General features: G+C 31.7%; 2 protein-coding genes across 2 annotated transcripts; both read right to left on the bottom strand.

Moving 5' to 3' along the window:
• Positions 1–676: 676 nt before the first annotated feature.
• On the bottom strand, positions 677–4,047 carry LOC115721387 (disease resistance protein RGA2-like). The gene is made up of 3 exons (XM_030650673.2): positions 3,895–4,047; positions 1,128–3,659; positions 677–920 (listed from the first exon to the last, which is right to left on the bottom strand). The coding sequence occupies exons 1-2, from the start codon at positions 3,959–3,961 to the stop codon at positions 1,141–1,143; spliced, it is 2,586 nt and encodes an 861-aa protein (XP_030506533.2). The 5' UTR covers positions 3,962–4,047; the 3' UTR covers positions 677–920; positions 1,128–1,140.
• A 9,551-nt stretch (positions 4,048–13,598) lies between these two features.
• Positions 13,599–15,074, bottom strand: LOC133034125 (protein FAR1-RELATED SEQUENCE 5-like). Its single transcript, XM_061109148.1, has one exon. It carries the CDS (start codon positions 15,072–15,074, stop codon positions 13,599–13,601), a length of 1,476 nt encoding a protein of 491 aa, XP_060965131.1.
• Between the last annotated feature and the right edge of the window lie 472 nt (positions 15,075–15,546).

Raw genomic sequence — 15,546 nt, 5'->3', positions numbered from 1 at the left:
ATTGATATTAGATAGAAAAAGATGTGTCTAGGTGTAAAAATCCCTTTTTTATTTATGTAAAATTAATCCAAAGCCCAAAGCCAAGCCCTGGTCTTGTTACAGTTGCATTTGATTGTTAATAGCAATAGATGATCCCTTACCATCAACAAATCTATATAGACAAAGGAGTATTGATTTACAAGTAATTTAAGAATTATAACTATTAGTAACTAACTACCTTATAAAACTATGAAGAATACTAAAACTAAGACTAGTTGCAATGTAATGTAATTTAAAATAATAAAACACTATATAGATAAAAAAAAAAATAATTTAGGGGTGTGCAGAAAGTCATCCGATTCAATCCATTCCAATAAAAAAAATCAGTTAAAGCATTCAATGGATGGAACCGATCCAATCCAATACATCCATTGGATCAGATCGGATCGGATGACTCAATTCAATTGGATTAGATCGGATGACAAAATCCGTTGTCCAATAAATAATTGGATTGGATCGGATGGGTCCAAATCCATTGCATGTGATCCAATGAACACTTAATTTAAAATAATAATAAAATATTACATAATTTAGAATTCAGTTGCAATACTATTGTTCTCAAAAAAAATAAATAAATAAAGCACAATGTTAAGAGTTTAACTGAAAGTCGTCAAATTTTGGGTTGGAGGAGAATATATTGGTTATTAAATTGCATACATTATTTTATTTTGCCTATGATTTGTTTCATCTTAACACATGAGGTTTGTATAAAGCAATAATTACATTATACAACATCAAATAGAAAAATATAGTAGCAACAATTATTCATGCGCTAAAATAATACCAAAAGTAATCACAATACTTAAATCTTAGTTGAACATGTTGACAAAAGAGATACCAACTTCATGAAGTTAATCACTTTAGGGAAAACAACTGAGGACCTGTACACACACACACAAACACAAACATACATATATTAGCATAACAAAAAAAATATATAATCATGATAACTATACATTCCTCTATGTTATAAAATACTAATTAATATCAACAAACATCAATGGAATAGGGAATATGAGTATATACCATACCATATGTATGTAATGTATGTATGTATGTATACATCAACAACAAAAGTAGATGCATACCTCTTCCTTCGTTCTAATCAGCTTCACCAATAATACGATTGGGAACATGAGCAATCTTATGCCAATCTGAGCCTACTTCTGGTTTGCATGCTTCCTGTAATGCATCACAATCTTCAATCTCCAAATGTGTGAGGGAAGTGAGGCCTTCCATCCCATCAGGAAGGGACAACAATTCTGGGCAATTCCTAATCACAAGCTTCTCAAGTGACGTGAGTTTTGGCAGCCACTCCGGCAATCTCGATAATTTGGGACAACTTCCAATATGTAACTTTTGTAGGGTCTTAGCAGCTTGTTGGAGCCATTGGGGCAATTCTGTTGTCTCTGGTAATCCATAAATAAGAAATGCGTGGAGGCTCAACTGAACATCTTTATTAATAAATTCACTTGCTAAGTTGAGTTGATCACAACCACCTATTATGAGAGAACATAATGTATTGCAATTTATCAAGTCATGCGGCAAGGATCTCAAATTTTTACACCCACCAATAACCAATAAACGAAGAGACTTCAAGCATCCAATTCCACCTTCTGCCAAAAAGCTCTGTTTTGTTGTGAACGTAAGAGTCCTTAGGCTTACCAAATTCCCTATATCCTTGGGTATTTCCTCAAGCTCCACACATCTACTAAGAATCAAAGTTTGCAAACTTTGCAACTTGCAAATTGAATCAGGTAGTCTCTTCATATTTCTATTACCGCCCAAGTTAAGATATCTCAAATGCTTCATGGTCCCAACAGAATTAGGCAACACCTCAAAAGATAATCTTGACAAATCAAACACTCGTAAGTGCTTAAATGTTGAGATGCATGTAGAAAGGAATAACTGCACAACTTCATCCTTCTCATCTCCGGTATCCTCAATATGAACACTCTTTAGTTTCTTTAGCTTACTCAACTTTTTTAAGTTATTCTCATTGATAACAACTCTTAAATATCTAACCGTATCAGAAATCTCTCTATCGTCATTGGAATTTACAATTGAGCTCTCATTTTGGGTTATTGAGCATGCAAGGTTGTGAATTAAATCATGCACTCTAAACTCTTGCCACATTACAAAATAATCTTCATGAGGATCAAGTTGAAAGAAAGATCTGTTGCACAACTCTACAAAGCATGAGTCACCGATATCTTCGAGGTGCTTTTTATTTTTAGGCGAAGGAAGAATTCCAAGTGCCATCCAAATACTAATCAACTCAAAGTTCCACATCAAACTATCCTCTTCGAAAGTTGAGCAATAAGCAAAACATTGTCTCAAAGATGGAGACATTGCATTGTAACTTAATCGTAATGCAGGTAAAATGTGACCTTCTTCTTGTTCTAACTCCCAAATTTTGCTGTCTCTTACATTTTTCCACTCATGAGCTTCAGTCTTCAACCGAAGGAGACTGCCCAAAGTCTTCAACGCCAAAGGAACCCCGCTACACTTTTCCACAATTTCTTCACCAATTCTTTTGAGTTCAGGACATTTTGATGCGTCTTCTTCACCTCGAAATGCATACTTCAAAAACAAAGACAAAGAATCCTTCTCAGGTAGGCCCTCCAATTCATAAGGTCTTATTCCACCCATGATTGAAGCAACTTTACTATTTCGTGTTGTCACTATAATTTTGCTTTTCTTAGAACCCACAGACAACAACTCCGCCAATTCATGCCACTTTAAAAGATCCTCATTCCATACATCATCCAACACAAGTAGAAACTTTTTATCCTTCAAAGTCTGACTCAAAGATCTTTGCAACTGATCTAAATTAGTCAAGTTACTAATCTCAGCCTTATTATCAGTTGCACTCATAATAATATCTTTCACTAGTCTAGTAACATTGAAATCTAGAGACACGCAAACCCAAATCCTCAAATCAAACTTTTCTTTAATTGCATCATCATTGTATACTGATTTGATTAGTGTGGTCTTCCCTAAACCTCCCATCCCAATTACAGATATAACATCGATTATTTGATTCTTACTTTCTTGAGCTTGCTCCTTTAATACCATACCCACGATCTCCTCTTTTTCACGATCTCTACCAATAACATCTGAAGGGTTAACAAAAGAGTGAGTCATCATCTCCCTATTGTCATGCATTGGAGGGTTTTGATCCATATTCAGCTGAGTTTTGATCAAATGAAACTTTTCCATATTCTTAACAATCTCATCTAATTGTTGTCTGATCTCTTTAACTCGATGAACAACACTAAAACGATAAACAAGAGGATTGGACCATGAAAAGAAACGGCATACCTTTCTACCAGAAGACCCATATTGTTTGACAACTTGTCTCCTGAGTAACTCACACTCAAATTCATCGAGCACATCCACTGCTTCATGGAACACATCCTTAAGGTGACTGAGCCAGATTTTGAGCTGTGGATTATTTTCTTGCTTAGTTTCAGCATCCAGGAGCACATCTTGGAGGACTAATGTGATTAGCTTAAGCTTGTCAAGATCTTGTTTCATTCCCCATGCCAAGCTAACCTCTTGATAAGCAAGAGAACCCAGTTTGTCCAAGACATTTCCAGCTATGGTGTAAGCTAGATCTGCCATGAGAGATGAGAAGTTGAAGCAGTAGAGAGCAGAGAGAGCAGAATAAAGTTGTATGTTTTCACTTGTTGACTTGAATCTTTCTCATTCACAAGAGAGCAGTAGACATTTTTCCATTTTTTTTTTTTTTTGTGTTTTAATTTGGACAAACAAAAGTAAAAAGAAGAATTTTTTCTTTCTACTTTTTACTTAAAATAAAAATAAAAGAGGAACTGAGAAAAGGAAAAATACCCTTGTAAGCAAAGGAGCCCAACTTGTCCAACACATTTCTAGCTAAGTTGTAAGCTAGATCTGCCATTTTCAATCTTGGTGAACTGAGAAAGTTGTTAAGACTTAGAGAGAGTGAGTGAATAATTATTAATTAAGATAAGAGTAGTTGGCCTCATTATGATCGTTCTCATATATTCAACAACTCTTATAATATATTTAATGGACCCACTTTTTTTTTGATCGAAAAATCAATCTGATTTATTTCGTACCTTTCGCTCAATGAGAAAATAAGTCAGATTCTACAGGATCAAACCTATGGCACTTAAGGAATGATGGAAAAGAAGAAAATCAAAAAAGAAATAAAAAAAGAAAAGAGAGGGAAAAATAATAAAAAAAAGTTAAAGTAAATAAAAATGAAGTAGAAGAGCCCAGATTCAAAATGAATGAAAACGTGACTGAATTGGTCCTAGTTACTCTTCGGAACGAAGTGGAAGAAGGGAGAGGTTCTCGAACGAGGAAAAAGATCCAATGACTTCAAAAGAATTGAACGAGGAGCCGTATGAGATGAAAATCTCATGTACGGTTCTGTAGAGTGGCAGTAAGGGTGGCTTATCTGTCAACTTTTCCACTATCACCCCCAAAAAACCAAACTCTGCCTTACGTAAAGTTGCCAGAGTACGCTTAACCTCTGGACTTGAAATCACTGCTTATATACCTGGTATTGGCCATAATTTACAAGAACATTCTGTAGTCTTAGTAAGAGGGGGAAGGGTTAAGGATTTACCCGGTGTGAGATATCACATTGTTCGAGGAACCCTAGATGTTGTCGGAGTAAAGGATCATCAACAAGGGCGTTAGTGCGTTGTAGATTCTTATCCAAGACTTGTATCGTTTGATGATGCCATGTGAATCGCTAGAAACATGTTGAGCAACACACTGTATTAGGGGCATGTACGTAACTAATGTTATCTTTTTGTTTTCTGAACGTATTTTTTTTCTATACATGAATAAAAAATCAAAAAGAAAGAAAAGGAGAGTCTCCCTTGATATATATATAGAAGAATAAACTTATAAAACATCACATCATAGATAATAGAGAAAGAAATATTTAGGTTTGTGAAGCTTAAATAACTCATTAGACACTCCAATAGAAATGGAATATTTAAAATTTTGTACTAAATTTGTCACAAAAAATAAATTTGTGCTATATTTAATCCACTATTTACAATTACATTTCAATGCGCATGATGTAAATAAGAAAAAATAATGGGATTATTTCACAAATACACAAAAACAACAAAAAAATTACAAAAATACGGTTTCATAGAATTTTAAATATTTTTACGATTTTTTAATTTTATTTATAGAAAATGCGGCATTTTTATGTTGTACTCTTGTTAATTTGTTGTTATTTATTTATTATTTTCTTTTTATTTTGATGTTTCTTTCATGTTACGTTTATGTAATTTTTTTGCTATTTTTGTGTTGTTTCTATGAAAAAAACCGTAAAAAATGTAAAATAAAATTCTTTAAACGTAAAAATATAATTTTTTTTACAAAAAATAGTACCTTTTGTAATTATCCCAAATTTAAATAGCCCATATATTATCAGGGCCCAAATTTAAATGTTGGTTGTAAACACTGCAAGCACTCAGCAAAGCCCCCCAAACTCTTTCGTTGTGCTCTGTTGGCATCTCTTCGAATCGACCATGCATGCATGAATAGTGTTGTAGCCCTGAAACTATTTGATACTTGTAAATCATCAACTTAAAAATCCAACATGGCTGCAACCCAATTGAACTCATACAAAAGCAACAGAACCCAAATTTTGCATAACAGATGCATGCTGAAATCATTGAAATCCATGATACAATTCATACTGTTAAATACTTTACTTGCTTCTTCTAAACAACCACACTTACCATACATATCTAATAAAGCATTTTCCAACACTAAATTTGGCTAAAATTTCTTCATATCAAGAAATTGGGACTGCATCAGGTTCTTTTTCACAATTCTCAATCTGTAGAAATAGATCAAATGCTTCACCAAGCATTGAGTTACAAAAACTGTTATCATCATATTCCATGAAACCAAACTTTTCTAAATTACCAAACATCTTCTTAATGCATGAGACATTGTAAGATGATGTGCAATGCCTCAAAAAATATGTTTTCGTGCATGTCATGTTGTGTCGTGTCGTGCCCTAAAAAATATGTTGTGCCATAATTTTTAAAGGGTAGGCACAATACGAAACTTGATGTTTTCGTGTCGTGCTTTAATCGTGCCAGCCCGTTTTTATATCCGAGCTCAAATTCGTGCTTTACTTTTTCATATTTTTTTAACAATTAAAGAGTTAATTATTAAAATATATGTATATTTATAGTTTTAATTATATTTATATAAATTTTCAACAATATTTTACACACATAAAAAAAAAATTAAAATTATTAAAATTTAAATATTTACTTATGAAATTTCAAATTTTTGTATCACTCTATAAATAAATTAATATATAGTTTTGGTTTTACTTTATAATTATTTTTTTAAAAAAAAATCAAAAGTTTTAATTATGCAATTATAATATTTATTGTTATGTTTAAGTTTTATTGTTATTTTATTTTATTTATAATTGATAAATACACATATTATTATTATAATTATTAAATTATTGAGTTTTTAATGTTTCGTATCATGCTTTTTGGACTTGTCACATACCGTGTCTTTTGGACTAGTCTATTCGTACTTATGTGTCGTGCCAATTTATAGCACGTGTCATATCGTGTCCAAACCCATATTTTTTCATATCTAATCATGCTCGTGCTTTCCGAGCTCGTGTCGTGTCTAAAATCTCGCCTCATATTTACAACACTAGATGCGAGAGTTAGCCATTGTTCCAACATTAGGTCTTTGCCTAAGAGACTCTATTTCTTGACAAACTTCCAATGCATCATCAAACCTTGCATTATGAGTGTACCCTGTGTTTAGGGTTCTAGCTAAACATTTTATAAATGAATATATATTGCTTTAAATATATACATACATCATATATTATATATATATAAGGGTGACTATTCAATGGTTACATTTTTATTGTAACTATATGGTTACATTTTTTTTTAACCTGTAATAGCAGGTTACTAATAAGTAGACTTTCCTTTTTTAGATTTAATTAATTATAATTAACTATTTTCTTAAAATAATTAATTAAATAGACATTCCTTTTTTAGAATTATTTAATTATAATTAACTATTTTCTTAAAATAATTAATTAAATATTTAATAAGACCTCTTTTAGCAATTAATATTTATATTTAAATCCTTACTTGAATTATTTTAATAATTAAGCCATTTAATTATAATATTTACAATAAAATTTATTTTTTTTACAAAAATTAATCTTCTTTTGACACAAATTAAAATTCTCTTCTTATAATAAATTTTCAAATAATTAATTATTTTTAAATGATATTTAATTATTTTGTTACAATTATATGAACTAAGTATGAGGCCTCAAGCTAATCAATCGATAACAAGTGCAGCCATTTTTTTTTCTAAAAAATCATTCAACTTATTTTATTTTTTACTTTTTATATATTTAAATAGTGTAATAATTTAAAATTAAGATTACAAGTATAATAAAATTTAAATTATGAAATTATATGTGTATAATTTTAAATTATAAAAAGTTTTGCTATAAAATTTTAAATAATTTAAGTATAAAAAAATAAATTGCTAAAAGATCCTTATATAATAATAAATTGCAAAAAATTAATTAATAATTATAATTAATTTAATTTTAAAATATAATTAATCTTAATTAAAGTTTTATAAGGAAATAAATGATTAGGTTACTTTCAGGTTACAAGTTATTTATTATTTATTTTTATTTAATTTCCAAATTAATCCCAACCATTTAATAGTAATCCAATGGCTTAAAAAAATGTAACCATGATGGTTACAATAAAAATGTAACCATTGAAACCTCTTCCATATATATAAATATATATATATATATATATTGCTTTAAAAAATAAGACACAAATTTACGTAGTTCAACAAATTTTATTTGCCTACATCTACGGTAGCAAAGAGTCGATACTACATTTTAATTAATATGAAAGACTACAAAGATCAAGAGGAAATAGTATTTATTTCTGTACAAGATGATCAATTTTGGGCATGTATGGTAACTTAGATTAGGTTAGTTTTTTCCTGAGTATTTAGTAGATAAATAGGATGCATTATACAATATAATTATGTTTGTAAGAAGAAAAAAAATTGTGAATAGAGGAACTTATAAGTTATGAACAAGTTTGGTGAATTGTAAACACTATTGACGGATCAGAAGGTGGTGTAAGCACTTTAGTTTATAGAGAAGGTTATGAAATAGATAGCTTAATTTTCATAAAAAGTTATGAATTAGGTTTTCATAGAAGGTTATAAAATAGGCAGTTTGATTTTTATAGAAGCTTGTTAAATAAGCAATCTAGTTTATGTAGAAGCTTGTTAAATAAACAACCTATTATTTTATAGAAGCTTGGTGTGATTAATTAAAAAAACAATTAAGAATGTGATGGTTGTGTATAAAAGAAAAATGATGAGATGAGATGGTTGTGTGTAAGAGAGAAGAATAGGAAGCAATGATGAAATGAAAGCCAGTCCTCTTCTGCGCTTCTGAGTTGTGTGTTGTGAGTTCCATCAGCCTTCCTTTTATAGCAGCTAAGTATTAACCTACCCTACATACAATCTCCTCAACTAATTTCACTAATCTTATCTTTTTATCAACTTGTGAATCGACCAACTTATATGCGGATGATGGGGACAAAAATAATAGTGAATGCATATTTGATGAAAAATTGAATGATGAAAGTGAAAAACTTATAGAGCCATCTATTGCTATGGAGTTTGACTCACACCGTGATGCAAATGCTTTTTATTTGAAATACTCTAAGTTGATTGGATTTGGTATCTCAATAATGCATAGTCGTCGATCAAAAATATTAAGAGAATTTATTGATGTGAAATTTGCTTGTACAAGATATGGAGAAAAAAAAAATCTAGTGCTAGTAATGAACGTCCTTGTTTAAAGACAAATTGCAAAGCCATGTTGCATGTAAAAGTAAGGTTGGATGAAAAATGGTATGTCCACAATTTCATCAAGGAACATAACCATGAAGTTTATCCGAGTCATGCTCATTACTTTCCATGTCATAGACGCATTACTTCATCCGATAAATATCACATGATGCTTTACATGCGGCTGGGGTAAGCACAAGCAAAATTTATTCTACAATGGCCAAACGACATGGTGGATATGAAAATATTGGACACATGGAAAAAGATATTAGGAATCACTTGGACAAAGAAAGACGGCTAGCACTTGAGCAAGGTGATGCCAAAGCAATGCTTGAGCTATTTATGCATATGCAAGAAGAAAATCCAAATTTCTTTTATGCAATGGATTTAGACGAAGAACAACGTCTCAAAAATGTTTTTTGTGTAGATGCTAAAGTCGTGATGAATACAAAATTTTTGGTGATCTTGTCTCATTTGATACAACTTATATTACAAACAAATACAAAATGCCATTTTCTCCATTTATTGAAGTGAATAATCATTTTCAATCTACAATCCTTGGGTGTGCATTGCTTGCAAATGAAACTACTTCAACATTTGTTTGGTTAATGCAAGCTTAGAGCGATTGGTGGAAAAGCTCCAGGTGCTATTTTAACTGATCAAGACAAAGTTATGCAAGCTGCAATTAAAATTGTTTTCCCAAATTCAAAGCATCATTTTTGTTTATGGCATATATTAAAGAAAATTCCTGAAAAGATTGGGCATTTTGTAAAAGAAAATGCAAATTTCATGAGAGTATTTAATAATTGTGTTTACAATTCATGGACAGAGGAAGAATTTGAAAAGAGTTGGAAAAATATGATTGAAATATTTCAGCTTGAAGATAATGAATGACTTGATACCTTGTTTCAAGATCGCATGTATTGGATACCGACTTATGTGAGAGATACTTTTTTTGCTAGAATGTCTACAACTCAACGATCAGAAAGTATAAATTCTTTCTTTGATAAATATGTGAACAAGAAAACTTTATTAAAAGAATTTGTTGATCAATACAAGGTGGATTTCCAAGACAGACAAGAGAAAGAAGTTTATGCAGATTTTAATACATGGCACAAAAGTCCAGCTTTAAAATCTTCGTCACCATTTGAGATACAAATGTCAACAATATACACACACAAAGTTTTTAAGAAGTTTCAAGTTGAGGATATGGGGGCATTTGGTTGCTTTTCTATGAAAGAATTTGATGATGGCATCTTGAAAATTTTTAAAGTGCAAGACTTTGAGAGAAAAGAAAATTTTGTAGTAAATTGAGATTCAAATTCAACAACAATAACTTGTTTATGTCGCATGTTTGAGTATTACGGATTTCTTTGTCGGTATGCAATTTGTGTTTTTCAAGGCCTTGGCATTTTTAATGTGCCATTATATATTGAAACAGTGGTGCAAAGATGCAAGAAGTTTATACTCAACTATACAAAGTCCAAAAAGTATACAATCCATGAAACAACGTTTTGATGAGTTATACCATGAAGCTATCAAGTTGAGTGAAGAAGGGTCAATGTCCTTGAAGAGTTTTGACATTGCATATTATGCTTTGAAGGATGCACTAAAAAAATGTATTATGGAGAATCATTCACTAAAGAACTCCATAAATCCTAACATTGAGTCCCATGATCTTAACAAAAAAAAATATTGATAGCAATGTCATGCGTAATATTTCACTAAATGATCCACAAATTTTAAAGACTAAAGGAGCTCCGAAAAGAATGAAATGTAGAATTGAGAAAAAATCCAAGAAAAACACATCTAAAAAGGTATTTTAATTATTTTGATACATATAAAGTTATTATTATTTTATATTTTCTCAAATTAATATGTAGATTTTTATATTGAAGGCATTGAAGACAGTTAAATTATCTCATGAAGAAGTTGGATGTTCTTCTCAAAAGATGGTTTGTTTATTTATAAAATAATGATTATATTTATATGTTACTTTTATTTAAAGTTTTCTTTATTTGTAAAAATATCATGTAATTATTATGTATACAGGTAAAAAACAATATTGAATTCGCCTCTTATGAAAATCAAGATTTACATTATTATTCAGTAAGTAATTTTAATCAAGACAATTCATTTCAGTTTGTTCTTTAAGTAAGGAATATATTATAGAAAAGAAATATATGTAAATTGTATTTTTTGTGCTTATAGGGAGATGATAACATCTTAAAATTTTTGTCTAATCCACATTTTCAACATTTGGATCAATGATGAAGACAAAAGATAATAGAAATAGGTAAGCTATAATAATTTAATTTTAATAATAATATATATTAATTTGAATCTAATATTTTGTTTGATAAAAATTGTGTTACATGTACAAAGAGGACATTCAAATGTAATTCTTGAAGAAATTTTTGGAGAAATGTAATTTTAATGAAAGACAGCAAGCATTTCCCTTTTCGGATGTCCTATCTCACCTTCGAAGCTATTTTAGATGAGACGGGGGAAGAGGCTCCTTTAGGGCTATTTTTGATCCCTAGAAACCTTAACCATGCTGCACATGTGATCGCATCCTGGGCTGCGTCCTAAAACTTGTGTCGTTTTTTTTTTTCTGTTGGGAGATGTGAACTCGGTTGTTTAACTTTTTGGTTTGTTTTTCAATGGCAGCAGGTTTATAAAAAAAAGGGAAAGACAACAATATTATATATTATTTTTAAATATATATTATAAAATTATGAACACTAAAAGAAATGCATAAATTATTTTTAATTGGTATTTTCATCTCAAAATATATATATATATATATTAATTTTTTTTAGCCTGCTTTATATTATATGAATTATAATAAAAATATAAATTATAATAAAGATATAATTAATAAAAGTAAATGTAAATTTTCTTAGTTGACTGAAAATTGTAAGTTTTTATTGGTACATCTATATATTTAAATAAATATATTTAAATTCACGTAATAATGAAACAAGTGAAAAAAATTAAAATTTGGATAGCTATATATATTTATAGGCGAACGATTTTGTGCCCATAAGTGTGAATCACGGATTGGAATCCGTTGTACGGCAGGTAGGTCCAACGTTATAATAGTTTTTTTTTTTAATTATTTAATTTAGTTGGCAACAGGTTATTCTAAGTTTGTTAATCGGTTGTACAATTGTTTTTTTAATTAAAAAATAAAAAGGTACAATTAAATTACTGTTTACGTTAGTTAATGTAGGAAAAAGTACAACAGCTTTACTGTTCGTGGCAGTTAATTGTACAAATATACTGTAGGCAGTGGGTCCATGTTGTCGGAATGGGGTTATTTTGGTATTTTACATCATGTATGTAATTTTAGAATTGTAGTTGAGTACAAAATATCACGTACCGAGTACATTAATTGTTTATGCATGCTGTTTAGTAAAATTAGTGTAGAAAATATCACGTACCGAGTACAAAATATCACGTACAGAGTACGTTCATTTTTGTTTCGTAGTACATTGTTAAGAATAATTTGTTATAAATTATGAAATAATGTGTTGGTATATATTGAGTTTTACTTTGGTGTATTATTTTTATTTTTATTATTGTGTATAAAAAAAATTAATTACTTTGGAAATTTTGACCTTATAAGATTGAATTTTTTTGGCTAAAATAATTTATTTGTTCATTAATTATAATTTTGAGATTTGTTGAGATAATTACCTTAAACACGGCAAACATAACATGAAGTATATAAATCTAGAGTTTTTGAAGAAATAATTAGAGTCATAAACCTTAAAACATCAATGGTTAAAAATAGCTAGTTATATATATGAATGACCATAGTATGATTCTTGTGTGGAGGAAGGCGGTTCCAGAAAATACGCGTTGGAGTGTTCATTGAATGAGTCAGTTGTTGGTTGATTGTGTGCAGACTGTTGCCCCTGAGATCCAGTATTCTGTTGACGGTTTGGGCACCGTCGATAATCATGGCCTGATGAGCGAAAAATGCGACAATGTCTTGAGTTTCTTGGGATCTGCTCCCCGTTCGGTCCTTCCCTTGGATTTCTCGTACCCTTTGTTCTCACAACTTTGGGGTCTTTAATAATGTTGGGGTTGTTACGATATCTTTCAGGTTGTGGCGTCTCTCCTTCTGGATTGGAACTCATCTCAAATTCTTCCTTGAACATTAGAGTTAGCCGTTCAATCTCTTCCTTTGCACGCATGTACGAATCCTCTGTTTTTGCTGCATAGAAAGTGAAGTTATAAGTTAGTGAACTGAGAGATCCAAACCTAGCCATCTCATAAATGTGTTGTTGTTCTTGTGCCGGGGGGTTAAAATGTAGGTGGAGATTTGTCTTCGCGGATTTGCTCCATCGCTTCATGAGAAGAGTATTAGGTATTCTTCTCATGTTTAATCTTTTCATTGTAGCCCATAAATGTCTACAAGGGTACCCCTGACTTTCATATAGCATGCAGCTACAGTGTAATGCTCGTTGGCCTTCACAGTAATGAACTCGGTGTTGGACTTTTGGATGCTGAAACTTTCCAATGGTGTATATCTACCACTCTCCTTTTTGCTCCTGACTTATGACAAAATAATTATTCTCTAAATCAAGCTGCTCAGCAACCTTGTGGTACATAGTTCTTGTGTAGAATTCAGCACATTAGTTGTAGTACGTGGTCAAGCATGTAGGATTAGGTGGGTGAGGTCGAGTGCATATGCTTTTGAAGTCATTTGCAATCTCGTTGTGTTTGAGCTTTGAGACTGTCATATCTATGGTTGTTACAAATTCACGCAAGCAATAATTCTTCTCTAAAAGTTTTTTTAGGGCGGAGTTGATCGATTCGCAACGTTGTGTGGTTCTCATTCCTGCAACGAATGAACCCCTTAAATAAGTTTCTTCCCACTGTTTTCTTGTGTCGAATGTTGTTTGACACCATTCATTATCTGTTAGTTGTTGGGTTTCGATGACGTCTAACCATCTTGCTTCAAAATTCTCCTCCTCGTAGTAGTTGTACATTAGATCTTTAAATCTTTTCAAGAAGATGGGATCTTTAACCTTTCTGGAAGCATTTTTATTGAGATGCCAAGCACATAGACGGTGTGTAACATCTGGCGTGTGTTCCATGATGGCCTGTTTCATGGCCACATCTTGGTCAGTAACTACAACATTTGGCTTCTTATCTCCATGGCATTCGAGAAATTTTTGAAGTAGCCAACAATAGGATGGAAGCTTCTCGTGGAGGAGGAGAGCGAACCCGAAGATGCATGTGTTGAAATGGTGGTTTACGCCAATGAGAACAGTGAGAGGCTTATTGTACTCATTTGTCATGTAGGTGGTATCAAACCCTAGTACATCCCCAAAAGCCACATAGTCGACACGTGAGTTTCCATCTGCCCAAAATAAGTTAGCCAATCGATTCTCCTCATCCACCTGATATACAACGAAGTAATTTGGATCCCTCTCTATGAGACAATCAAGAAATCCCAATGCTCCTTCCGAGTCCGTCTCTATCTTTTCTTCTCGCTTGGCACCAGCAACCCTGTTGTAGACATCTCGAAGTTGACATGGCATTCTCTCGTAACCTCCACTTTGCAAAGCAACATGAGACAATATGTTGGCAGTTTTAATTCGAACAGAGTTCATCGACCTCACTTGGGCAAGCAATCCATCAGACACTACTCGGTATGATCTCAAAAATTGTACCTCACTTGATGAAGTGAGGTCGTGATTGTGTATTGTGCTGAACTCTTTGCATTTCCAAGTGTTAGACGGTTGTGTGAGTAAAATACGTATTGCTGCCTCACATCCAGTTCTAGTGACATCATGAGGTCTCTTTTTTCTTTGTCTTTCCGTTATTGTGATTCTTTTGTAACCCTCGGAACAACAAACCTTCCTGCGCATTACAATGACTCCTTGAGAACGTCGTACATCATCTTTTCTTGTGCCGAAACCCATCCGTTTCGCGTACATTTCGTAGAATGCTTCCCATTTTCCCAGTTTGTCGAGACTCTTGCCTAGGACGTCACATATTTGAATCTCATTCACTGGTTTTGTGATGTTTAACTCTGCTGTTATGCTTTCCCATTCGTAGGTTTGTTCCTCATTCATGTTCTCTGCTTGAGACTCGACCTCCATATTGTATCTGTTTCAATTAACAATTTAAATGATAAAGTTAATAGGTAAGGAATGTTTGTCGAGAAAGATCCAAAAAAAGGACTTACTGATAAGTAATCAATTGTTCCTTCGACGTTAATGTACTAGAGTAGAGTGTTCGATTGTTATTGATATCCAAGAATTTGAGATGAAGAGTAAGGGAAAGATAGTGGTGAGTCGAGTGAAATTAGATTTTATGAGATTGAATGCCTCAGATTGTAGAGTAATACATTTAAGTCTGTTGGGCTGATATTAATGGGCCTTTGCAAAATTGGAAACTCTATTCCACTGTCTTCATACTTTAGAACAGTGAAATAGTACAATTACATTTACTTTTGAATAAATTAATTGGAAAATAAGGTTATTGTATGAGTTTAGGGTTTAGAAATTTTGTTGAGTTGTATGGGTTGGTGGTAACATTTAAAATTGTTGGGCTTATATGAATGGACCTTTA

This window comes from Cannabis sativa, chromosome 2, assembly GCF_029168945.1.
Source record: "Cannabis sativa cultivar Pink pepper isolate KNU-18-1 chromosome 2, ASM2916894v1, whole genome shotgun sequence".
Taxonomy (NCBI): domain Eukaryota; kingdom Viridiplantae; phylum Streptophyta; class Magnoliopsida; order Rosales; family Cannabaceae; genus Cannabis; species Cannabis sativa.
The sequence above is the reverse complement of the archived record's forward strand: the minus strand, read 5'-3'. Positions and strand labels throughout refer to the sequence as shown.

What these genes read in the sequence shown, in the direction of transcription:
- LOC133034125 (XM_061109148.1), bottom strand. Translation starts at nt 15,074, where the DNA reads ATGGAGGTCGAGTCTCAAGCAGAGAACATGAATGAGGAACAAACCTAC.
- LOC115721387 (XM_030650673.2), bottom strand. Translation starts at nt 3,961, where the DNA reads ATGGCAGATCTAGCTTACAACTTAGCTAGAAATGTGTTGGACAAGTTG. An exon ending in GGGCTCCTTTGCTTACAAGG is followed by an intron (nt 3,660 to 3,894) that starts GTATTTTTCCTT and finishes CTCTCATGGCAG; the next exon opens with ATCTAGCTTACACCATAGCT.